Source organism: Artemia franciscana, chromosome 10, assembly GCF_032884065.1.
Source record: "Artemia franciscana chromosome 10, ASM3288406v1, whole genome shotgun sequence".
Classification (NCBI taxonomy): domain Eukaryota; kingdom Metazoa; phylum Arthropoda; class Branchiopoda; order Anostraca; family Artemiidae; genus Artemia; species Artemia franciscana.
In genome coordinates, this window is record NC_088872.1 from 33915043 (window position 1) to 33941291 (window position 26249).

At 35.2% G+C, this 26249-nt stretch overlaps 1 protein-coding gene across 2 annotated transcripts in view; it reads right to left on the reverse strand.

The window, feature by feature from the left end:
- Positions 1 to 235: 235 nt before the first annotated feature.
- The window catches only part of LOC136032109 (poly(A) RNA polymerase, mitochondrial-like), a 45851-nt gene continuing 19837 nt past the window's right edge, over positions 236 to 26249 (reverse strand). For both annotated transcript variants that reach the window (XM_065712270.1, XM_065712271.1), the window contains exons 3-9: positions 20937 to 21164; positions 15643 to 15744; positions 12844 to 12954; positions 10987 to 11118; positions 5236 to 5324; positions 3443 to 3669; positions 236 to 925 (exon numbers count right to left, since the gene is read on the reverse strand). In XM_065712270.1, the coding sequence (XP_065568342.1) occupies positions 360 to 925; positions 3443 to 3669; positions 5236 to 5324; positions 10987 to 11118; positions 12844 to 12954; positions 15643 to 15744; positions 20937 to 21164 (1455 nt within the window). In that variant the 3' untranslated portion in view covers positions 236 to 359. The remainder of the gene's footprint in view (positions 926 to 3442; positions 3670 to 5235; positions 5325 to 10986; positions 11119 to 12843; positions 12955 to 15642; positions 15745 to 20936; positions 21165 to 26249) is intronic.

Genomic DNA, 26249 nt, shown 5'->3' on the forward strand with positions numbered 1-26249 from the left:
CGACCAAAAGGTCTTGCAATGCGGCTGGGTTTTCCGATTTTTCTATACGTCTGAGATCACGAACAAAGGTGCAATCAATGCCTTCGGTTGAGCGAACATCCTCAGTGGCTAAAAGAAAAGAAACGTTAAAAACCGTAATCTCAACCTTCTGAGCAACCTTCAACAACAACAACAACAAAAAAAAAACCTTCAACCTAACAAGTTTTAGCTCAGCTTGATAAACAGTAGGAAGATATTTCAGCAAATGTTCTTTTATATAAAAAAAATTAGGATCAACAAGAAACTCTTGACTGTAGAAAAAAGGACAGATAAAAGTTTCCCATAAATAAGAATTGTACACTTAATTATGAAGTTGATTACTAATACTTCCACACAACTGTGCGTTTGCGATCTGAAGTTTTTATTGTTTGCGTACTTAATTTCGCTCGAGATTTCATCTTTTCTAGTGCACTTTTAACTACTGGATCAAGCTCTCGAATTTCCGTTTCTATCTTCTTTGTTTTAATTTCTTCTTTATTTTCAACACAAACAGGAGTTCTGTTCCTTAACACTTTCACGTTTGATGATTTAAAACTCAACAATCCCCAAAAGGTTTTATCATTCCTTCCTAAATTACTTAAGGACTTCTTTGCAGATTGAGCTTCATTCACTAATTTACGCAAATTCACCATGTCTACATTTTTGGTCACATTGAGATCTCGTTCCAAAGGATTTTGTATTAATATTGCACATTTTTCCTTTTTGACAATTGGTTTTCCAGTGATGATAGATATACCCCTTTCATCAAATGGAAAAGTAGACAAAAAATTAAAAAAATCGACCAAAAGGTCTTGCAATGCGGCTGGGTTTTCCGATTTTTCTATACGTCTGAGATCACGAACAAAGGTGCAATCAATGCCTTCGGTTGAGCGAACATCCTCAGTGGCTAAAAGAAAAGAAACGTTAAAAACCGTAATCTCAACCTTCTGAGCTTGAATGCATTCATTCATTCATTCGTTAATTGACAATTCTCGACTGCAAAAGCTCCTTCCTTCGACTCTTTGAAAATAGGAATTAAGTCTTGGGCAGTTTTTCCAGGCAAATATCAATCCAATCACCCAACACACAGGACCTCTGTTTGAATTCATGTAACTTAGTCTAACTTAAAATTCCTCTTAGCTGTAAAATAACAAATCTAGTTTATAATATGTTCTTCTATGTAAACTAAATTGCTCAGATAGAGTATTAAATTCGAAAAGAAAATCATTTTTTTTTCTTTTCACACGAGATGAAATAGCACAATTTAAAGCTAAAATGAACAGAGGATACCACAGATAGGAGGGAGACTGGCGACATCTTCCATCCCTTCAACCCATCTTTATCCTAAATTCTAACTTTATTTTTTAATCCGAATTATCCGATAGTGAATGTGCCCACGTGTATTTGCTTTATAAACCACGATTTGCAGTTTAAATGTTTTAAAAACAGCAAATAAATAAAAAACCGCTACTGTCAACTGGCAATCTTCTTTACATTCTATTAGCCTTTAAGTTAAGATCTAGCAAAACTTTAGTGTAAACAGGAAAAGAAGACTTTTAGGAGGGCGACAGTCCCCTCATATTTAGGCTTGTATCTGCTCATTTTGTATTTTAGCTCTAACCATTAATTTGGTGTGAAAAATTTTTTTTGTTTAGCTTTTACCCGTTTTTTATTTGATGATACCAAAGAAATTATACACAGTACAGTAATACATGAACAAAATTCCCCACAGCATGGGAGTATCGTCTAGGAGTCTGACCCCTGGTGGCTTTCCGATGCCTTTGGGATGGCTGTCACATAATTCTTTAACACATGTCATTTGGTCCAATTCACATAAAAAAAAATTGTTCAGCAGCCCAAAATAGAGGAAGAGCCACCGCAATAAACTGACCAAGACACTTTCATTCAAGCTTAAAAGAAGAACAAGAAATGACGAAGAACTGCATATCAATGAGGCAATATATTCGACGATATTTTACCACTCCTTTGACAGAATCACCCCAGAATGGAGATCCAAAGTCTAAAAAATAAATTTTCCAACACGGCAAGGGCTCTTCAGGCAATCTTCATCTTTGATGTACCCTATCCTCCCCTCCTCCCAAGAGAGTTAAGCAAGTAAATTAATCTTCCATTTTATACCCACAATATTTCCGCCATAAGAGCAGAGCTGCCCCATCAATTAGAACATGTAAAATCCGGTTTTTACACTTTGGTGATTTTCACACAAAAGACAAAGAACGACTTGAAAGAGAAAAAAAATTGAAGACGAATTTCTGAAAACTATACTCAATGAAAAATTCACCAACGTAAGCCGAACTTGCAGAATCGTTGGGTGATACACAGGCAATGGCGTCCAAGCGCCTGAAATCATTAGTATTCACTCGCAATCTGGAAATTGGAAACAACATAAGCTGAAGCTGAGACATGTTGAAAGGCAAGTTTGCATGTCAAAAATTATGCTTCAGCGCTATAAAGATCCGTCTTCTGCATCAAATTCTCACTTTTACCATAAATTGATTAATTTAGATAACCTTAAGTGCTAAAAATCGTACATGAAGCCGGGATAACTAGGAACGTCAACACCAAACTCGCATCACATTCATTTTTGTATCATTTATTATGAGCTGCTAAGACTCAGTAAGTAAGTAAGTAAATAAGTAAGACGACACTAGACCCTTAAGGTCCAAACCGGCGGTGCTGATCTCCGTTTTATGGCCCTTCAGACAGGAAGTGCAATGGGGGGTTGGGGGCCAACCATCCTGCGAGCTTACAGTCACGCCACTGACCCCTGTCCCAAACTAAATAACTGATCACAACTGGGATTGAATCCGCACCCCTTGGACACAGAATTCCCACGCCAGCGCGCCAACCATTCAGCCAGGACGGTCTTAGACTGGCCTTCTACTCAGTAGATTTATTACGAAAAATATGTGACAGACATGAATTGATTCGCTTGAAGAGAAAACTGAACAAAAAAGGCCAGAATATACAACCCAACTTGAGGCTGTAATTTCTTAGCATGACAGCACTAGTTGTTGAGAAAGTTTAAACCAACATGTTTACATATCGTCTTGCTAAAACAAAGGCCATTCCTATAGCTATACAGGAAATAAATAATAAGCCTTTGAAGCTTCTGGTTAATTTCTGATAGCTTAGATCAGGATATTCATGCCGGCATAAATTTTGATGTATAGTAGCGGACATTGAATAATTTCGGGTAATCTTTAGAATATAGCTACTGAATATTTCTTTGTTGAAGCCAATGTCAGTCACCCCTACCTTTAATGAAGTAAAAACCCCTCTGCACTAAGTCAACCCACTAGAAAACTTTTAGAAAAAGAATAACTGGTTTTATGAAAAGTGTCACATGATGTTAGAGCAATAGGACCCTTTGATTTTAGCCGACATAATACATTAGGCTTACCTGATCCTTTAATTAAGCTCCCGAGAGTCGGTAAAATAGGCAGCGCTCGTGTTTGAAGAAAGTAGATGACTAAAAGTGTAAGCGAAAAATTTGTAATTTGCTGTCCCGGATGGTCACTTGTCAGTAGTACTTCTTTGGCCCAATGACGAACGGTGAAAATTAAGGGGCGAAAGCGACTATCAACTTCTCCGTACAAGTACAACAATTCAGACATATAGAATCCTGTCCTGGAACAGAGGCGTATACACAAAAGAAAAATTAATAGTCGTACAGAAATCGATTTTTTTTTTTTTTAATGAAATTAGACAGTCATGTATTCAGCATAACAATTGTATGGCGATAAAGACAAATATTTATGAAAATATGGACACTTTGGAAAAAAATGATAGAGGGACAAAAAATTTATACCCGAGCAAAGTCAGACAAGTTACATGATTATCTTTCTATTACGAACAATTTCATGTGTTCAAAAAACTATGCACGAAATTAAAAATTAGCATCTGTCAGGCTGTTTACATTAGAATGAAAACAAACAATCTTTTTATACCACAGAAAGATTTGAAAATTATAACGTAACTTTTTTTCCATGGTTGGTCCGGTCACTAAAATATTTAATTAGAGTAACGAAGACAAATTTACATATCTAAAAAGGAGCACTTTCTCACAGACGTGAAAGTGCTGCCACTTACATTTACAAACCATTTTTTGTTTGAGATTTTGGTTGAATACATGATTTATTTTCTGTGTTTCAGGCTCAGGTAGTGACGATATTTTATGTGCATCGTAAACTTAAGTGGTTCTTAGCTGGTAAAAAAAATGGAGGTTTCCCTTTGCTTCTTTCTTAGCAGTGATAGTAGAAAGTAGGTCCAGGTCCAGAAAATCTACTCCTGAATTAAGAGAGCTGAAACTTTCTTTTTGACACTGATCAATACTTCTTGAAGAGTTTAAGCAACTAATTTTTGTATGAGCTTTTTTGTGAAAAATTTTGATAATTTTGAGGGGTACATAAAAATTTACAAAACGAATCAGGAAATTGTTTATATGCATTTCTGTTGCTTTTTTACGAATCTAACGATTTTTTGGGGGGAAGGAAGGGGGTTCCTTACCTTAAGTGGGTACCTAACCTTCAGTTTTGAAACTGCCTTTTGCTAAATTTCAATGCTACGAGGTTTTTTCGAAAAGTATTAAAGTTTGCAAAAAAATGAGGCATGGTTTGGATCACATATGTAGAAGATCCCACTGGGCATGCTTGAATTTTTCTCTGCCTAGAGAAGCAGTCAGTTACCGGTAGACTGCTGATGAATAAAGAAGTGAAATAAGTGTTGTTGGATTTCGTTTCCGACAAAATGACAAAAAACATTTACACACTATTGCACTAAGTTGTATGTAAAACTGAAAAATTGAAACAGTCTAAGGATCATATTACTTCAGTGAAGTTCAACCAGGACTAAAGATGAAACCATATGAAACGAGGTAGTTCATTTCAAGTACAATTTAAGAATATATTTTTAATGCTATTTTTGCCTGTTTAGCAGCTAACATAAAAAGTCTTTTTGTAACAAGTTCATCTGTATTGTCTATTGATTTTTTAATATAAATTGATGCCATTATTAACTAAATTTGTGCATAAAGCATTGAATGAATACACATCCAAGGCTCTATTTAAGGAATATTATTATTTAGCTTAAGTTTGATTTCAATTGCCTCACGTATACATACATCAGACGGAGGTTTAAAAGAAGCAAAAGAAAGAAAAAGAAAACTATAGCTCAAAAGAAAATAGGAACACTTACATATTTAAGGATGAAAGATCGCACTCAACATTAGTATATTCGTGCAGAAACTTGATTATTGGTACACGAGCGTTCAGGATACGCCTGATCTAGGAAAAGATAAAGTAAAAATCCATGACGAAAAACTATTTAATACACAAAATTTATTAAATTACAACAAGCAAATTAGAAACAACAATATAAAAAATATTATCGTCATTTAGTATCTTGGCATTTTTCCCAAACCTTGGCATTTTTCCCAAACCTTGGCATTTTTCTCATGAGATTTTTGAGATACTGTTTAATACTCAGCAACAGCCCTGTATTGAATGCCAAATGACTTTCACGTTTTCAGCAGGGTTAATTTGGGTGAATGATATTTCACCCATCGTTACTTCGTTGTGGAAAGTTCGCATCTCTACTTAGATAAAATACTTATTATGTTGTCCATCAATTGAAAATAAAACCGGCATAATATTTGGTTTTTGATACGAAAAATTTTATACAAATTTCGGTTCTATTCTTTTTCCTGTCTGATTAGAAACCCGTTCACCTCCAACCTGCTTAGTAACTGATGCACATATACTAATATACTTCTATTGATCTGAATAAATGGTTCCGTCTCCTTGAAAGATCTAAACATTAGCTTCCCATTCGATTAAACCGTATCAGAAAATAGTTCGTCTCAAGCCAAGCGATTCTTTGAGTGCATTTTAATGCTCGAGTACCCCCTTTTCAGTCAAATTTGGACGTGGCATGCGAACGTATTTGTATAAAGTGACACACATTAAAAAACTCAACTTGAATTGTTTATATATGATAATTGGGGACATATGACAGGGAGATTCTTTAAAAGAATACACTTTCAGGTGCTGGACTGTCAGTTTTAGCATGATATATTTACAGAATTTTTTTTTCATTAAGATGCAAAGATGAAATAACTATTGCCGCTGACAGACAAAACTAATTGTATTCTACGTAGAAGTAGCGTCTACACTGGTGGTCAATTGTTATGATCGTCAAGAGCAGTTTTTGAACCTTCTTGAATATTTACTTTGTTTTAAATTGAGAAAGGCGTGTAATATTTTATTTCGTTTTGAAGCAAGAAAGTTTCTGTCGCTTTGATACAATAGCATGGTGGCTAAGATACTTTCTTTTAAATTTTGACGACATCAATTCAAGCTACATTGCGGTAACATTATTGAACATCAACTGACGAGTAATTTAACGGCTAAGGCATATACAGCAATGTTATAAATTCTCATGACTTGAAGACCGTTGTTTTATAAGTTTAGGTTAATTAATATAATATTATAGTGGTCCGGCATGCACTAAGTCAATGACATTCACACCTGCCTCTCCTTCTGAAATTCTGCAAATCATGCGAAATCTATTGGGTAACTCGGCTTCTCAGTTTGACTGAATATACACTAAAGTGAGCCTCTACGTCAGTAATAGTCTTTTAGTTAGTAAATTCGTCCTTGAAAAAGGGTAATTTCCCAGAACTACTAAAAAAAATTAGAATAATACCAATGCTTAAAAGAGGTTCTTGAGTTGATCTGGCTAATTACAGAACTATTTCCATTCTATTAGCTTTGAAAAATCTGCAAGTAACCCTAATTACTACAGAAAAAAAGGGTTCCTTAATAACCGCCAGTTTGGAATCAGGCCAGGTCAATCCACCCAGGATGCGCAAACTGCATTGAGCTTATGGATAAGCAAATCTCTGGATTCTAGTCTGCTGCCTGCAGTGATTCTTGTCTAAATCAGAAAAGCATATGATAGTATCTAACATTCAATTCTTCCCAAGAAACAAGAATATAAAGGAATAAAAGGTATTGCTTTAGACTGGTTTAGATCTTATCTGAGTGACCGCAGGATTTATATTGGAGAAGACCCTGAAAACGATGTACTCGGCAACTGCGGAGTCTCCCAGGGCTCAATAGTAGGACCACTGCTGTCAGATGCACTTTAACGATCGGTGTCGAGTACTAAAGCCCGCACAATTAGCTACAGTAAATCTATGTTACGACGAAGATTTTTTCCAACCCAAAGATGAGAAGGATGAGCTCGTGGCTTTCAATGATGATATTACACTTTGCTTCTATGAAACGGATAAGACAACACTCATTTCCAAACAGAGGGATATTCTTGAGGAGGTGTATCTCTGGATGGATGGTATCCGTCTTGTTTTTAATATTGAAAAATCTTTCATTTTACTGTTTTATCAGGTCGGTGTATTCATCCGGATACAAGTGGTATCCAAACCTCCAAAGATCAAATCAGTTGACCAGAAACGCACTTTGCAAAATAAAAGGGAACGCTTTTTGATGGAAACCAGTCATTCCTGTGTCATATCCAAGCAGTTAAGCTGAATCTATCCCGGAATCTTGGAGTAATAAAAAAAAACTCAAGAACACCTTGCGACAAAAAAAAAAAAAAAAAAAAAAAAAAAAAAGCGCTCTTACAAAAACCCCCTTTACAGTATTGTCAAATGATCTGGCAATCGACTTTTAAATGTCACTTGCGGAATCTGAATTCAATCCAAAAAAAATTGTCTAATATTAATTGGAAAAAATGAGGAGTACTTGTCCTGGAAAAATGTAATTGGAATATACTTGTAATTGGAAAAATGAGGAGGAGTGTACGTCACTGCATCAACTATCCTGCTTGACTTTTGTGTTTGAACTTCTAGCTGGTGAACTGCCATTTTTATTCAGAACTTTATTTCGACCTACCTCTGACCAGCAAAGTCAGCATACCCGTATTTAAAGTTTTTTTCTTGAATATCAGTCTTTTTTTAAAGAGACAAATTGGTCAAAAACAAAGAAAAGTAGTGTCATTAGTTCAATAAGATTCAGCCCCCCCCCCAAAAAAAAAAATCAATTATGGATTCTTGTCTGATCTAAAACGCAAGTCAACTGTAGAACATGAAAGATTCAGTTTTTGATTAGAAATGATACATAGCCATCTATTTTACGCATATGGAGAAGAAAATTTAACATCTTACGGCAACCACACATCTTTTGAACGCATGATAAAAAAAAGTCGTAATTGTGTTGCGAGAGCAACACTTTGGTTTTGTCCCGTTTTTTTTTTTGTTTTTTTCCTATGCCGCCGATCTCAGCTTATTCCTGGAAACTGGTAAGGGTCTAACCTGTGCGGTTTTTACGGAAAGTGTGGACCTCAGGCCGGATTGATGAATATGACATTACATTTTGGAAAGCTCCGTAGAACTCTTGCCTGGGGCCAAAAAGGATGGTTTTTGCTTGTCCTCGAGCCAGAGCCTATGGTGTGCGAAGTGAAGTGGAGTTATATAGCCTATGTCAGAGAGGAGTATCTGAAGTTGTGCAGCCAAGCTTTCGTTTCATCAAACCATGTTTCTGCTTTCGAGTGGAAAGCTCCATTCTAGCAGGCAAGCAGGCAGGCACCAGTTTCAAATTGAAGATGGACTAAAATCTATAAGTGTTAAATATATGCGGTAGTTCCCCGGCCCCACAGCCAATATATCTTCTTTGAGTGATAAATAGAAAAATTTACAGAAACAAAAAAGTGCGATTTTCCCACGGGTCCGAAAGTGCTGCCATCTGTTGTTTCTAGCCATTTCTGTTCGTGATTTCAGCTGACTTTACCATTCTTTTTTTTTTTACTTGGGATTGCAATAGAGAAATGGTATCAGATATACCTCTTAAACTTTAAAAGTTCTCTCATTGCTAAAGAAATTAGAGCTTATCCTTTGCTCCTTTCTAAGTGGTGGTGTTAGAAAGTTGGCCTCCGGCAAAAAAGTCAACTTTTGAACTAAGACAGATAGAATTTTTTTTTCATTGACAATCGATAGACCTTGATGAGCTGATCAAAGTATATGTCATCCATTTTTTGTTACAAAAATTCCTTCATGACATACACCAGTTTGAAAGTTTCAAGGGGTTGACAACTTCAGTGGTAAGGTACACACTTGAACCAAAAATAGGCCGATACCAATTGTGAGATATGTAGGGGACTTCCAAGCAACAGTCGATTATTAGCTTATAATCATCTTTGGCAATGAGGGGTTTGCAACTTTTGCTGATTGGTGTACCTATTATCTGTTTCTGGTGTAATTGATGGTAAGAACAACTTGGTTCCCGATTGTAAGACATGTAGGGGAGTTGTAAGTAATAATCGGCTGTTAGGCTACAATGACTTCAGCGACAAGGGGTTTGGAACTTTTGCTAGTTGGTGTACCCATTATTTGTTTCCGGTGAACTTGGATGTATATCCCGGGAGAGGGACTTGTAAGTAAGAATCGGTTGCTAGAGGAGGCTCACGAGGGGCTACAAATTTGTGCAAATTGGTACACATCTATGGAATCAGGGACCCATAAATTTCCTGTAATGACTCGCCATCCAATAATAAGCGATCCTGGATGGCGAGTCATTACAGGAAATTTATGGGTCCCTGATGGTATTTTGATCCTGAAAAGTTACAGATAGCTTTATAATACCAACTAGATTACATAAGATAATGTTCCAAGTTTCCATCCGTCACGATGTCTACGATTGAAAAGGATAAAGTTCAACCGGCTGCAAAGTGACATTTAGGGGCCTAGTAAGTAATAATCGGCTGTTAGTGTGGACCTCGGGCCGGATTGATGAATATGACATTATATTTTGGAAAGCTCCGTACGACTCTTGCCTGGGGCCAAAAAGGATGGTTTTTGCTTGTCCTCGAGCCAGAGCCTATGGTGTGCAAAGGATAAAGTTCAACTGGCTACAAAGTCAATTTAGTCCCTTCTACCAATATTTTTTTTTTTTCAACCCTGAGGAATAGCCTTTGATCATCTGATTACTGATTGTGTTATTCTTTGTCTCTCACGGAAGAGGGACTTGTAAGCAAGAATGGGTTGCTAGAGGAGGTTCATGAGGGGCTACAAATTTGTGCAAATTGGTGCACATCTATGGTATTTGATCCTGAAAAGTTACGGATAGCTTTATAATACCAACTAGATTATATAAGATAATGTTCCAAGTTTCCATCCGTCACGATGTCTACGATTGAAAAGGATAAAGTTCAACTGGCTGCAAACTCAATTTAGTCCCTTTTTCCGATATTCTTTTGCTGTTGTTTTTTCAACGCTGAAGAATTTGATCATGTGATTACTGATTGTGTTCTTCTTTGAATATGCCGTTTTGAAAGCTTTGATAGTTTTGACAACTTCAGCATTTAACCGATAGCGAAGAAACAAAACCAAAGTGTTGCTCTCGCAACACTTTAATCGGCAAAGCCGGACAAAGGTTGCCGCAACACTTCACGTTGCCCAGGCAACGTAGGTCTAGTTTCTTTTATTAAGCTACGAAAGAGTTACAAAATTAATTTCGATCACACAATTTCGAACAAAAACAGTGACTCATCATTATCAATCAAATTATGTTACATAGCAGATGGTAACTCACTTTTAGTTCAATTTGAACTTGTAGTATCTCGGTAGCATCGTTAGAAAGATGTAAAACCTGAACGGGTCAATCTATGATCCGTCTAAACTGCATTATTAAGTTAGAGCCTTTTAGTAACCTCTTTTACCCAAAATTATAATTCAGTTATAATGCGTAAGAAATGAGAGTGAAAGAAAGAGAAAAAAAGGGAGAGAGAGAGAGTACAATATCATGGAGAGGAGGGTTATAGAGTAGCAAATTTGCAATTCTGGAACGTGAAATGTAGTAAACCAACTTGACAAAGAAAAACCTAATAGATAAATTAACTAAAATAAATGAACATATATTAATGTAAAATAACCTGACTAGGCCCTGGTAAAAATCCTTTCAGTATGTCAGCCATTATCTCCATATGATGTTTCGACAAAGGTCGATTGTTAGCAATTGCTGTTTTTGCATGAAATATTAAACGACCACTTGTTCCCTCCTTTACCTGAAAACAAACGATCGATTTTTAGTAACCATAGAAACAAAAAGGAAAAAGAAGTACAATTACAAGCTCCACATGCTTTTATTTTTACTATAATAATAAAAGAAAACTTTAAATGAAAAGTAAAGACTTCTTAATACTAATAGAAATTAAAACAACATTACATATCGCAAGATATACCACCATGCATTATATTCAAATGAGCATTTTAAGAAATATAATAAATTTTTATGAAACAAGAGAAAGAACTTTCGGGTCAACTAAGAGTACTAGTTTTAAATATAGCTTATTTACAAATGAGAGATAAATTTGATCTTAAAACAAAACCACCTTTAATTAAGGGGGAAAACAAGGACCATTTGCTTAATCGTTAGAAAATAAACAATATAGTATAATAGCCTTAAGGCTAGCTGGACATTTTTTCTGGACATGATATATATATATATATATATATATATATATATATATATATATATATATATATATATATATTATCTGCTTAGGGTTGCCTTTTGGTTCTGAAGTTTGTATTCAAATTCCTTAAGCCTGACCTCCATAGACATACTGTCTCACTTGACAAATTCATAAATAAATTCAATTAGAACATTAATATACACCAAGGCATAAATTTAGTGATTAGCCTCTCCAGAGGCAAACAAAAGGAAACATGTTAATGAAACAATTCTTACCTCATAATATTTAGAAAGATCGTAGTCAACCTTTTCTCGATTTTATCCACTTTCTTCGTTTTTTTTTTATAAATATATTAATTTCTTTTATTCCTTAAATTTCTTGCCTTCGAATATTATGCAAACGGTGAATAAGGGTGGGCGAGGGCGCTTCAGAACCTTTTTTCTAGAACACCAAGCATTTACCCCCTTAAAGAAAACGGTAGATCAAAGGGTCTTGCCTTTGAAGCCAAAATATTAAAAAAGTGCAACGTGTATACAAAATTTGGAAAGTTTACAACACTTTTCTGCAAAAAAAAATCTTTCAAACCATACCCCCTCCCATCAAAATGTTGGAAGGATCACCCCTTTGGAAAAAATGTCTATGGGTGAATAGTAATCTGAAAGACAATGCTTCGAATAAAATTGTGTGCCATTCTATCAACAATTTATGACGACGATAGACAAAAGGAGCCTGATCTTGCGAAAGCAAGGGCAAAGAGGATATGCACCCAAATGAAAAAGAAATAATAGGACCCCAACTCTGAAAAAGATACTTTATGCGGCAGGAATAATAAACTACTCAAAATTTAGCCCGTAAAGAGGAATAAAGTTGCTATGCAGAGGTAGATCAGGGCGTGATGGGTTAGCTTGGGGTTGGTTCTCAAAGTTCAGAACCTAGTTCTGGTCTTAAAGTTCGGAAACAAAGAAGAGAAAAGATAAAAATTATATTAAAACATATTAACACACAAGAAAATAATAGGATATAAAGAGCACATAGGAAAGGATTTAAAGGGAATTCAACAGTCTTCGAAAGAGTTCAAAAAGTTAACTTTCGATTATTTCCTGTTTATAAAATGGGCATAACCCTCAAACCTGAGCTACATCCTCATATCCTAGAGGATTATAATATATTTACTTGATCTTTAAACGATTCAAAAGTAAATAATATTCCAAGACAAGTCCCTTACTGGGTGTACTTATCAATTCCAAGACTTACTCAAAAAATAAAACTTTTTACATCCAATAAGATGACATTGTAGTAGGAGACAAAGCTTACCTTAGTAACATTATTATAACATTCGAAGACCATATCTAAATCCGTTCCACTTCGTCCACACCCGTTTACCGAGGATCCAAATGGAACAACTCTACCATTGGGGAAAATTCCCTGAAATTAAAGAAACAAAGTTGTTTTAATCTAAATTGGAAAATGAATCCTCAAACAACAATTCTTAGCTATAAAAGAGAACGGCCTCAAAAACCAATCTATTAGTCTTTGGAGGTTATACATGACATTCATGAATGCGAGTAATCTTTAAAGCGACAGCCTAGTCCAAGTTATAGATACAAAGAAAAAAAAAACCAGCGAGAGAAGAGATGGTGACAGCCTCTGTTCTTCTTATTTCAGAGATACAAACTATTCCATTTGTCTTAAGAGCTTTAAGAAGAAGTTTGCCACAGAACATTTTCGTGGCACGCATAAAAAGGGGAATTCTAATTCATTTTCCCTAGAATCCGGATATATTCATTATTTCGCCTAATCACTTATGTTTTCCACCTAATTTGCCCATTTTTGGTGTTTTTCCGAAGTACCCCAACCCCCCAATTTTTTTAAAGCAAATGCCAGTTCTATTCATCCAAGCTTTACAACTTGAATCGCCGTTTAAAAGATAAATATGTTATACTAACTTGTCAGAAGTTACACGTGTTGCATCATCATGTACATCGTGATTCAGTTTTGTCGATATTTGCATTTCATTTTAATAATTCGGTTGCTGTAAGCTAGAATTCGTTCTTTACCATAAAAAAAAAAAAAAAAAAAAAAAAAAAAAAAAAAAAAAAAAAAAAAAAAAAAAAAAAAAAAAAAAAAAAACAACACCTGACATCATCACAACTAATGAAAAGAGGCTAACACAAACAACAGTGGTGTCGTCAACGCCTTCAAACACACCTTAGTCACTTTAATTGGTAAAACTAGAAGACATTTTTGATTCCATTTGCAAACATAATAACCTGAACATATATGAATAAGAGGCATTGATTGAAGAGAGCACAAAAAAAACATACATTTCCCCCGGTTTTACTGACAGTTTTAGCATTATTTATGTATTCTCTTCTCATTTTATTAATCAAAGAAAACTAATTTTCATGACTAACATTTAATAACTTCAGGCCATTCTTAGAATAATTACTGAATAACCAAGGTCGTAGCTCCAGCATTTTAATTGGGGGGGGGGGGCAAAGGAGTCCATATCCGGATAGTTAAGGGGCATTGGCGATATAATAATTTTTCTCCAGATTATTGGGGGCCACTACCCCCCCCCCAAACGACACCCCTGTGAATAATCATGAATTCATGAAACCGTCTAGCTTTTTTAAAGATACGAATTTGGGAGATGGTGGCTCGGGACAAAGATATTGCCTTTGGGCCCTCCAATTTTTCAGACCAGATATCCTTACACTACTCTTAAGGTACAGCTTATATTAAAATATATCCAAAAACCTCTGCTTTAAATGGGCAACCTTATAGAAATAAATTGCCCCTGGGGCTGCCTGCATTATGTTTCCGCTGTGTTGAATACTTCTGTTATAAGTAGTTTTTTTTTGAAATTTTCATTTCTTCATTAAAACAGATTTTTTTTTTACAAAGTAGCTCTGTCCCAATTTTCAAAATAATCTGTTCCATATGATAAGACTAGTAAATTATACTGATAATAAATGGGAGACACGTCGATCTTTACTAAGTCAATGGCATTTTATTAGCTTACAATTTCAATAATTTAACAAGCCCGTATTGAATTCAAGTGGTACAGGACCATAAAAAATATTATTGAATCTTCTGTGATTGCTTATTTCTACATAGTGTCATCCAACTATAAGGTTTTTCACTGTTTATTACACTTTTTTCGTCCATTTTATTGTTATTTCTTTTTCTAAATATATTTTATGTCGTATATATATATATATATATATATATATATATATATATATATATATATATATATATATATATATATATATATATATATATATATATATATATATATATATATATAATGAAAAGAGAAATCACCAATGCAACAGGACAAACACATAAAATAAATTAAAGAGACAGAAGGAGAAAAGGAAGACTGTTTTCCTAAATTAGTGATTAATATAGACCAGCACTTGAATGAGGCCTTAACCCTACTCATCCATACAATCACATAGGTCAAACAGCATAGCCAAACACAATCAACCATAAAGAATAATCCATGGACAGGCAGTCATGTCGTCAATAAGTATAAGTTGTCATTTACCAAACAATAGGAAAAATAATAAAGACAAATAATTCAGAGGCAACAACCCAACACAAGGGCTCATCAGGAGAATACACTGGCCTATAGGGTTCCGCCACTTTAAATTCTCTACCCAGCCAAGTGTTGTGGCTACCACAGAATATCCATGGCATCCCCGTGTCAGGTATCACCCCCAAAATACATGCCTATAAAAAAAACCCAGCAAATGTAAAACAACCAAGTAACACCAAAACAAGCTTATCCTGTTAATATATCCCTCTTCTCGTTTAGGTTTGTTACTTGAACTAATCCCTTGGACATTTTTCAAGACTTTATTTTTGAATACGGGTTCATTTCTAAAAAAAAATTAAGTTATTGAAGCAAATACGTACTGACAGTCTAGATTATATTCATATTGTCCGTTTCCATCGATGTCTAGCGACCGAAGTTCACCTTTTCTCCTTCTGTCTCCTTTTTTTCTTTCTTTCTTTCTTTCTTTTTTTTAATGTGTTTTTGCTGTTCCATTGGTGATTTCTCTTTTCGTTATAAGTTATATTTATAATATGCGACATACTTACCTTGAAGGCAGACTCGACTTGATCACAGACAAGAAATCTTAATCTGATTTCAAGTTCTGTTAACTTGGTTTTACCATAAAATAATTCCATTTGCGAAGAAACCTGAAAGATAAGATAAAATTAAAAAACAAGTATTGCAACAAACCTACTTAAAGCAGCAATTTACTTCGGTGGTAGCGGGAAAGAGTGTTCATATAGAGCCGATCCTGTAAACATGTCTGCTTTTTTATGACACTTGAGAATTTAATTAATGACGCGATATAAGCTCTTTAAACTATTCTATAGCAAGTTCCACTGCTAATCTTGGCTTATGCAGCCATGTTTTATTTAAAAATGTAGTTTCCAAATTAATGTCACTCTTTTTTTTAGCCTAATATGTCCCATCCTTGTAACGAATGTTATAGAAAATACGGAGCTTGTTCATTCCAGTATTCTAAGTGCCTGGATTGATCGATATTGCGAACATAATTGCCAACCATCCATCCCAAATACCCTCACACGTCTCTTGTGTCAGTAAAGATGAAATATCGTGTAGTGCGAAATTTACTAGCGTTAAAACTCCGTTTTCAGCTGGCAATTTTCGATGCATCCAGCAATTGGTGGTATTAAAACCACCAACCCCATCCAGCAATCCTTTCGTAGCTGACATTCCTTGTTTCTGCTTAAACAAAAACACTTTTTTCAGCTGATCGTAAGGAGCAACATTAAATGAACAGAAATTATTACGTATATTAGGAAAGTTGCTCTCTCCTCAATCCCTCACTCTTGACGCTAAAGCTCTTTAGTATTTTTAATAAAGCTTCCTAATCTAATTAAACGGCACTTATGTTTCAGGAGTCGTACTTAAAGAATCGGGACAAAAAGTTAAGCTTTAGCGTAAAGAGCAAAGTGCTGAGGAAGGGGCAGCCTCCCTAATATACGCAATAATTTCTGTTGGATTTAAGTCTTAATGTTGCTTCTTGCTTTCAGTTGAAAAAACTTGTTTTTCTTATTTAATTTCTGATCGTTCTTCAAAGGATGCCGGGAAATCAAGCTTCCCTCCAAGGAGAATTTTCTCCCCGACAGAAAATTCCGCAAATTAAGGCTCCTCTCATGTAAAATGACCCCTATCCATCCACCAGGAAAATACCCCCGGACAATTTCATCCTCGCTGAAGATCCTCCAGGAGAATTTCTCGCGGACGATTCCGTCTGAAAAATTTCCTTAGCATACTTTCATTTGGAAAAACTTCAATGTCTGATCCTTTCTCAAATCCTATCGGAAACCCTCCTTCCGTGGGATATTTTTCCCGGAAATCCCCTACACCCAGTGGAAAGTTGCTCCCGCAGATAATTTTCCCATGGAGAATTTCTCCCGTGGAAATCCCCCCTTCCAAAGAAAAACCCTCAAGACAATTTCAACCCACGGTGAAAATTTCCCCCGGAGCATCTTCACATGTAAAATTTAGTCAGCAAAGACAGCTTAAGACAAGTAAAAAGAATTTCGTATTGGAATTCAGGTAAATTCCCTCAGTGTAAAATTTACCCTGGAATATTCACTCCCAAAAATTTCCTTCCCCAGAAAAAATTCTCAGAGTCGACCCTGCCCCCCTACCACCACAAAAAATGTCTGTACTTCTCGATAACAAATGCAAAACGTAAATGATGGGTAAATTTCGTAACTTACAGCCTTTCCCCCAGGGGCTGTGGGGGCCATGTTATATCCTAAGGCATAGTTATCGGACCTTTCAACTATGTCGAACAAAATTGCTATCTCAGAATTTCGATCGGGTGACTTTGGAGAAAAGGGGGAGGGAAGGGGGGCTAGGTGCCCTCCCATCTTTTTGGTCACTTAAAAAGGGCGCTAGAACTTTTAATTTTCGATAAAATGAACCCTCTTCCGATATTCTTGGATCACTGGTTCGATATGATCACCCTTAAAAAAAAAAAAAAAAAAAAAAAAAAAAAAAAAAAAAAAAAAAAAAAAAAAAAAAAAAAAAAAAAAAAAAAAACACGCATCCGTAATCTTTCTTCTGGCGAAAAAAATACGAAATTCTACATTTCTGTATATATTGGCTTGGAACCTCAATAGTAGTGATCTATAATATGCTGAATCTGATGCTTCTTTTGAATATGCTGAATCGTTTCAAAAATTAAGCAAATTTTCCCATGCTCGTAACTTTTGATGGGTAATATTAAACTTAAATGAGCTTTGTATATTTCGAATAAGCATTATTCGATTCTTTTGATGTATTTATTTTATCAAAACTTTTGTTTTTTGAAGTTTCGATTACTATTGAGCTGCGTCGCTTCTTACTTACAGATCGTTACCACGAACTGTTTTTTTTTTACTTATCTCATAATTTTCCATTGCGTAGATTCTAGTGTTCAAATTCTGAGACCAGAATGTCATCAAACGTATTACACGTCCCTTGAAAGATTTGGATCAAGCAAGTGCTAGTGAACTCTTATGGCAGAATTTTCTAACGTTATTAAGAAAGCCACTCAAAACTTATCCCACTAACCTAGTTTTAAACGTGAACAACGAAGTCGTAAATTCAGCGGTAATAACCGGTTTTCAAAAATTGATAATAAGGCCTCTTTTGCCCACGAAAATTGCTTACTAATGCAATCAAATATTGAAAAAAAAAACAACTGATTTTAGGGTTTATCTACCTAATACGTGTTTTAATTTTTTAGACACAAAATGCAAGTGTAGGAATTGTAAATATCTTCACATGAAGAAATTTAACATTTTTAGCCATTGTACCAATAATTTGCATAAATACCCCATATACCATTTATATTTGCAAAAAAAATTCCCAAGTGAAAGATGCTTTAGTTGTGCAAAAATTCATATTAAATTGCCACATAATGTTAAGTAAAGGTTTCTATTCACAAAGCTCCTTCCTCAGCTCCCTAATGAATTTTTTGTCTCCTTTCCATTCTTTAAGATGTATACCTCATTTGTCTCTTCCCATTTTGAATATGCTTGTTCAGTTTGGCACACAAGCATTTCGCGAGAAGAGTCAGATAAATTGAATGTATCCAAAAAGAGTCTTGCCAACAATTTTCAAAGTTGGTGAAGTTCCTAATTCTTTTCTTCTAGAAAATGGAAACACTTGGCGCGGGACAGTTAAGCTGTGCATCGCTTTTTCAAAAAAAAAAAAATTCCCCAAAAGACACTTGCCACCTGCACTCCGCCCAGCCTTGACTGTTTCTCAGCCTGTTCTTATCTTGTCCCGAATTCGCTAATTCATTTCAATTCACGAACAAATTCCTGTCCCTTATACTACAGAAACAATAATAAACATCCAACTAATTTACTTCTTGTTATTTTTATAAGTTCGTTCTGTCCTTTCTTTTTATATTTTTAATGACCTTTTGATTTTTTTGGATTTAACTAGTTTTATTTGTTTTATTTGGATTTAACTATCATATAAATATGTATATTTATATTGACCTATTTGTTAAAATGGAAGAGGATCCTTTTTCAGTTAAAAGGGTCCGGTGTTAAACCCTTTCTCATGCTATTATCCTAATTTTCGTTTGACTCAGAAATAAGTTCGGCACATCTAGTGTTAGCAATTTTTGAGATGAGTATCTCAAAAGTAAAACAAAAAAAAAGTAGCTGAATGACATTAATTTTTAAGTAAGGAGATCTAATAAATATTTAAAGATTTCAGAAGAGGCGAAGAAAAAAAAAGCCCATTCCCACGCTGATTCACTTCTCTGATTCAGAGTAGTCTTCTAAGCGCATATTCTGTGCATATGTTCTTGCATATATTCCTTCTTCCCTTTCATATTTTTGAATACTGAGGATGGATTAGTGGAAGTCTTTACAGATACATTTGCTTTGTTTTTTCATTTTTAACTTGCTGAAAATCATCCTCGTTTGGCTAATTTTTTTTTCTTGTTTTCTTTGTCATTTGTCGAACATCACGCATGGACAATGTGATCAAACGGACCTATAAACAACAGCTTCAAACATGATAAAACAGGCCGGAAACTTCAGTTAGTGTATAACTACATTAACTAATTATTCCTATACTTTTGTTTTAGAGCTCATTTGGGCACTCTTATGCTGATTTTATAATCTTGAAACAGTTCATTCCCTTCAGTAAAAAGTGGATGAAACATAGCTTCACTCCTCTCTCTCATGTCTTTAACTTGGCTCTTAAGATCGTCAGAATGTTTGAAAAAGTATACAAGACCTATAGTTCCTGACTGCAAAGATGTCAACAAATTGTGTGGCAGACTAAAAACTTTACTGACAGTAACCGTAGCTACAACACAACTGCATCTCAACAGCAAATAGTGAAGAATAAGCTTTGCTTGAAGATTCAGTATCTGAATCAGGATGTTATTGTGTTTCCTTGCTAACCCTATCGATAACAAAAAAAACCTTTCTCTAAACAAAATGATTGCTTTTAAGTGCTCTGCCCATATAGTCTTACAAATTTGCTCAATCTTATTCTTTTTGTCCCTTGAACTTACTTGCTTGAACAATTTGTTTGAAAATTCCAGAGCGTTTAAGGGAAATTCTAAAGAAATTAATTACTTCTTTCAAAGTTCCTAGACAATTTCCTATAACAGATATGTTGAACAAATGACTCAGGCTTAAGTTTAAGGAGCGACTTGCACAGTGAACATGGATTGCCTGGAGAAAAACTTCACGGAGTACAGAAGATCAATCTTGAAACTGGCCGCTCATAGATGAAGCTCCGTCATAATCTTGCCCCCTTAAGTATTTCAATTCTTTCTATTCCAACTAAGGTTTGTATCAACCAACCAAGGTCAGCTAACGACCAATTGATTCTTTTTGAAAAAGTTTATAATTGTTTATTTTCGTTTTGAGATGATGGACGACTAATTAACAAACAGGGGCATAGATGTCTATATAAACACTGAAAAAGCACATTCGTGATTGAAATGATATTACATGATCTCAGGAGCCCGATGCTATAACAGCACATAGCTTACTTGACAGCAGCCTGGCATTGTTCCCAACTACGTATTCATGAAACAAAATTCTCGTGTGGAGATCGTCATACATTACCTTATTATTGTGCATACATTACTCTACTCAATGGGAGTAAAACCCATAATGAATTTGGTTAGGTTTAAAGACAGTTTTGTTTTAAATTCATTTTATAAAATGAATAAATCATTCAGTTATTATCCTCATCATAATAAGATTTACATCGTAAAGATCTATAAAAAAAATCGACCTTACGGGACAAATTTCTAAAATTTCGGAGGAGGGGTTTCCCTGTTCGCCCCTGGTGATGGTATTAAATAAATAAAAGCATTTACGTCATTACACGATAGAAGAGCTTCTGTCAATGATTGAGAGTCAGGCGGTTCAAAGGATTGTATTGGAATAGGTCTGTTAGGAACTTCTTCATGATTTAAACTGCCATTTGACTTCAACCAGAGGAAACGTGACCTCACAGGAACCACAGAAACTTCTTGAGTATATACAGCACTTTTTAATATTTCACTAGCGGTACCTCTATCAGCCATTTCAGCCAAAATGAAATTCTACAAATAAATATTATTAGAACAGTCTGAAATTCAACTCAACCTAATCTAAACTATTTTTATTTTCTTATCATGTGATATGGAAGCATCCAAGGCCGTCTCCAGGGGAAGGGGGAGGTCACTGAATTTGAACCACCCGCGGCTCGCAAAACATAACAAAAATTAATATAAACACATTTTTGACGTTTTTTTAAAGTTTTTTGTAGCCCCACACCCCAAACAAAAATCCTTGATACACTCTTGGAAGCATCAAGTAAAAGTTGAGTTTTTATGCCACAAAAACCAGCATATGGTAAATTTTTATTGAGTATTGAGATTACAACACAAGATTGGTTAATCTTAGATATATTTTTTAGGGGGGGGGGGTTACCTATCTATATATCCATCTTTTTTCAGGTAATATCTTCAAACAATAACACGTAAAACGATGAGGAATTAATTTAACACCGTTAAATTTTTTATTCCTAAATTAGCATATTGGCTCTATATTCAAGGGACGTCCTTGGCAAAGTACATATAAAAGTAAAATAAGACTCAATAAAATGGGTGGTCAGTAAAACTAAAACTAAAAATGAAAATAGTCGTTGAATCACTTCAAAGAGGTTCAACCAGGACTGAATAAAAAACAATACAAAAAAGGCAAAATATTCAGGTGAAAAAATCCATTAAGTTAATGCTATTTTGCTTTTTTGGCAGCTAGCTTAAAAGGTGTTTTTGATAGGGGCTCATTGATATTTGCTATTATACAGGTTCAATTGATATTGATATTGTAATAAAATCTATTCATTCATTTTTAATTAAATTTGTGTATAATACATTGAGTGAATACTCTCCCAAATCCCTATTTAAAGAAGTACTATTAGTTAAATAATTTCTAGCCTATTCCCTCTCAAACAGGGTTATGGAGCCGGGATCGTGGAGTCAATATTTTACTAACTTTTTACTGAATCTAGTCGAAGTAACAGAAATAATGTAAGACCCTTTGGAGTTGGAGATGTGGAAGTACATAAAGGCATAAAAACAAAAAAATTGGCAGAAAAAGTCGGTCGTTTTGAAAATGGATGGAGTAACAAGGAATATAGTGAACTACTTCGCAATAAATCAAAGGTTTGTCAATGACAGCAATCAAAATATTACTAAAACACAAACTATAAAAGATATCGAAAGTCATCCTGAAAGTAATTATCTCCAGGACATAATTGAAAACGCTTTAAAGGAATTTGAAAAAAAAATTACAAGTTCTTTGAATTGTAACATATGACGCATCCAGTATAATACAGACCATTAAAAAATAGAATGAGGTTAATCAAGATGATAGTGATACAGCTATTAATCCTCCTGCTAAAGACATTGGCAGTTGCACTGAACTGGAATGTATTAACTGAATTATATTGAAAGTACCAAGTAGCTTTAAACAACAATAAAGGTTTTAAAATAATTGTTGATTTTTTTAATATTGAGTATATTAAAAAATATACGAATTAAAGTTTTAAAGAATTAAATTTTACAGAATTACAGAATTAAAGTTTATTTAGTAATTTTCTTAATAAATGAATAATCATATAAAATTGTATTAATAGAAAATTGCTAAGAGATAATCATTACTCTAGGGAATTTAAGATTCAATCATAGGCAGCACAATAGCGCTGCATAAGTAAAAACAATGTGGGCGCAATGGATTATCATATTTTTTTTTCTTTTAGGCCCAGGCACTTTGTATAGAAGGAGTTGGCGTAAAAACTTTGAACGGACTCAATCGATTGGAAATTAAGAGGACTAGTGCCCTTTTTAATGGTTGAAAGTAATTGGAGGGCAACCAACTCCCCCCCCCATTATTTCCCTTAACACATCCAATCAAAATTTTGAGAGAGCCACTTTATTCTGCGTAGTTGAAAGGTCCGGAAATTATGCCTGGGAGGATGACAGGCCCCCTCCCATAGCCATCAGAGCAAGGGTTGTAAGCTAAGCCCTGGGGGCATACAAGGTTTTTATATAAAAAGGGTAATTGAACAAACTTCGGAGGGGGCTCACTCGACTGGTAATCATAAGTTCTAGCGCCATTTTTAAGAGTCAAAGTGATTGGGGGCAACTAGCCCCTCCCCAAAATACATCTGATAGTAATTTTGAGACAGCCATTTGTTCAAAAACAGTCCAAAGATCATATGACAAGGCCTCTGGCGGTTGACACAGCCCCCATAGCCTGGGGCAAGGGTTGTAAGTTATACCCTGGGGGTATATAAGCTTTTTATGCTATGGGTCGCTGTGTGAAATTTAGAGGGCGCTTATTTGATTGGAAATTTAAAGTTCCAGTTCTCTTTAAGAGTCAAAAGTGATGCGAAGGCAACTAGCCCCCCTCCTTTCCCTGACATCATTTTTTCCCCAAACGCATCCGATTAAAATCGTGAGATAGACATTTTGTTCACAATAGTCCAAAGAGCAAACATTGCCTCCAGAGTCCAGGAGCAGGCGTTGTAAGCTAAGTTAAACTCCCGGCATATAAAGTTTTATAGAACGGATGTCCGTATAAACTTCGGACCACATTGGACTCATTTGATTGGAAGATATAAGATCTAGTGCTGTTTTCAAATAGTTCGTGGTAACGAACGGTAAGTAAGGACCGACCCGGCTCAATAGTAACAGAAACTCTAAAAAACAGAATTTTCATACCAACAGATATATCAAAAGAACTGGATTTTTGTGACTATTTCAAATATATAAATTTCATAAAGTTTACTCTTACCCATTAAAGATCACGAGCCTGAGAAACTTTGCCTGATTATCTAAAAAAAAAGGGGGAAACACCCTATAAAAGTAACAGAATCTTAATGAAAATCCCACCATCAGATTAAACGTATCAGAGAACTAGTACTGTAGGAATATCAAGCTTCCATCTACAAAATATGGAATTAGTATTTTTTGCCAGAAGAAAGACCACGGATGCGTGTATATTTGTTTTTTTTTCCCCAGGGGTGATAGTATCGACCCAGTGATCCTAAAATATGGGGAGAGTGCTCATTCGAACGGAAATCAAAAAGTTCTAATGCTCTTTTTAAGTGACCAAAAAAACTGGAGGGCAACTAGGCCAACTCCCACGCCCCTTATTTCTCAAAATCGTCCGGTAATTTTGAGACAGCCATTTTGTTCAGCATAGTTGAAAGCCCAAATAACAATGCCTTTAGAGATATCATGACCCCCCACAGCCTAGGGGGAAAGGTCTTTAAGTTTCAAAATTTGTCCATTGTTTAAGTATAGTATTCATTACTTGAAGTATGCATACATTTTCCACGTGGATGCGGGGGGGGGGCAAATTTATTGCTAGTGGAATTTTTCATGAAGATAATTTTCCATGGGGAGGGAAGTTTCCAGGGGGTGAATCTTTACAGGGGAAATTTTACACTGGGGGATTTAGCCATAATTCCTTTACGAAATCCTTGTTGTCTTACTTTAACTTCGCCGGCTCAATTTTACGCGTGAATGTTAAGGATAATTGTCCGGGGTAAATTTTCACCAGGATTGAATTGTCTAGAGAATACATCCGTAGGTAGGAGGAACTTTTCCGTGGAGGTGTAGCCAGATTTCTGGCACTATTAAAAACCGATCAGAAATTAAATTAGAAAAAAACAAGTTTCTTTTCAAGTGAAAGTAAGGAGAAACATTAAAACTTAAAACGAACAAAAATTATCACGCATTTGAGGGGGATGATTTCTCCTCCACATCTCGCACTTTACGCTAAAGTTTGAATTCTGTCCCAGTTCTTAAGGAACGAGTCCTGAAATACTATTTTCGTTTAATTAGAACAATAAGAAGCTTTTTTTAAAAGAACTAAGAAACTTTAGCGTAAAGAGCGAGGTGTTGAGAAGAAGCAAGGTTTTATTTAATTAAGAATCAAAAGTGGGAGGGCAACCAGCCTCTCCCCCAAAACACATCCGATTTAAATTTTAAGAGACTGAAGGGTCCAGAAGTTATGTCTTCGGGGATGTCAACCTCCCCACAGTCTTTAGGTTAAGGGCTGTAAGTTAGCCAATTCATTCATTGTTTACATATAGTATATGTTATTGAGAAAGGCACGCATGTTTGAACTTTATTTTCCAAAAAGACGAAGGAAATTCAGGTGAGCCTTTCAGAGAATGTTGAGCGGAGTGTTGAACTAAATCAAGACATGTTATGTGCATACGGATGTTCAAAAGGCCGTAACTCATGAATGACTGGGTATAATAATTTAGAACTTTCAGGAAATGATAAGGAACATGATAAAAAAGGGAAATATTTGCATGCTACCGTTGCTACTGCAACTACCAATACTACTACTACTACCACACTACTCAATTTACAATGATGAGGGAAAATTTGACCTGATTCAAGAGACGCTATATACATGCGTATTGTCAAAAGGGCGTATTTCAAGCATTGATTTGGTTTTTAAGTTGGAACTTTCAGAGAATGCTAAAATGGGAAAATGATCTTAGCAAAAGGCAACATGTGCACACTACTAAAATACTTCTATTACTGCTACATTTACTACTACTACTACTTTAACTACTATTTCTATTGAAATTCCTTGTAAAGGCAATACGTTAATACTGCTGCTGCTACTAGTACTACCGCAATTACTGTTAATACTACGGCTAGCAATGCAAATACTATTATTATGACTACTATTACAACTATGCCTAAGGGTATGAAGGTGACAATTTCAAGAATTTTTTTTTTGGGGGGGAGGTGAACTTAAACAGAGCACCCCGTCTGTATGCAGTTCGTCAAAAGGATGTAACAGCAGTATGTTAGAAACACTTTAGCGTATGAAGTTCAAACTAACGGGGCTTGTTGTGGGGGATGTTGAACTAACCAAAAGAAAATATTTGCATCGTATTGCTATTACTTCTACTTATACTACCACTACTGTCACTATTATTACTACTTCTACTGCTGCGCTGCCACTAAAGATAAAGCTACTACTATTAATTCTACTACTACTACTGCTGCTACTAAAAATAGCCGTAGTTAAACGAAAAATTTGGGAAATATTAAAACAGTATGGAACTAAATTGAAACAAATTATGCCTACACAGGTTGTTAAGAGGACCT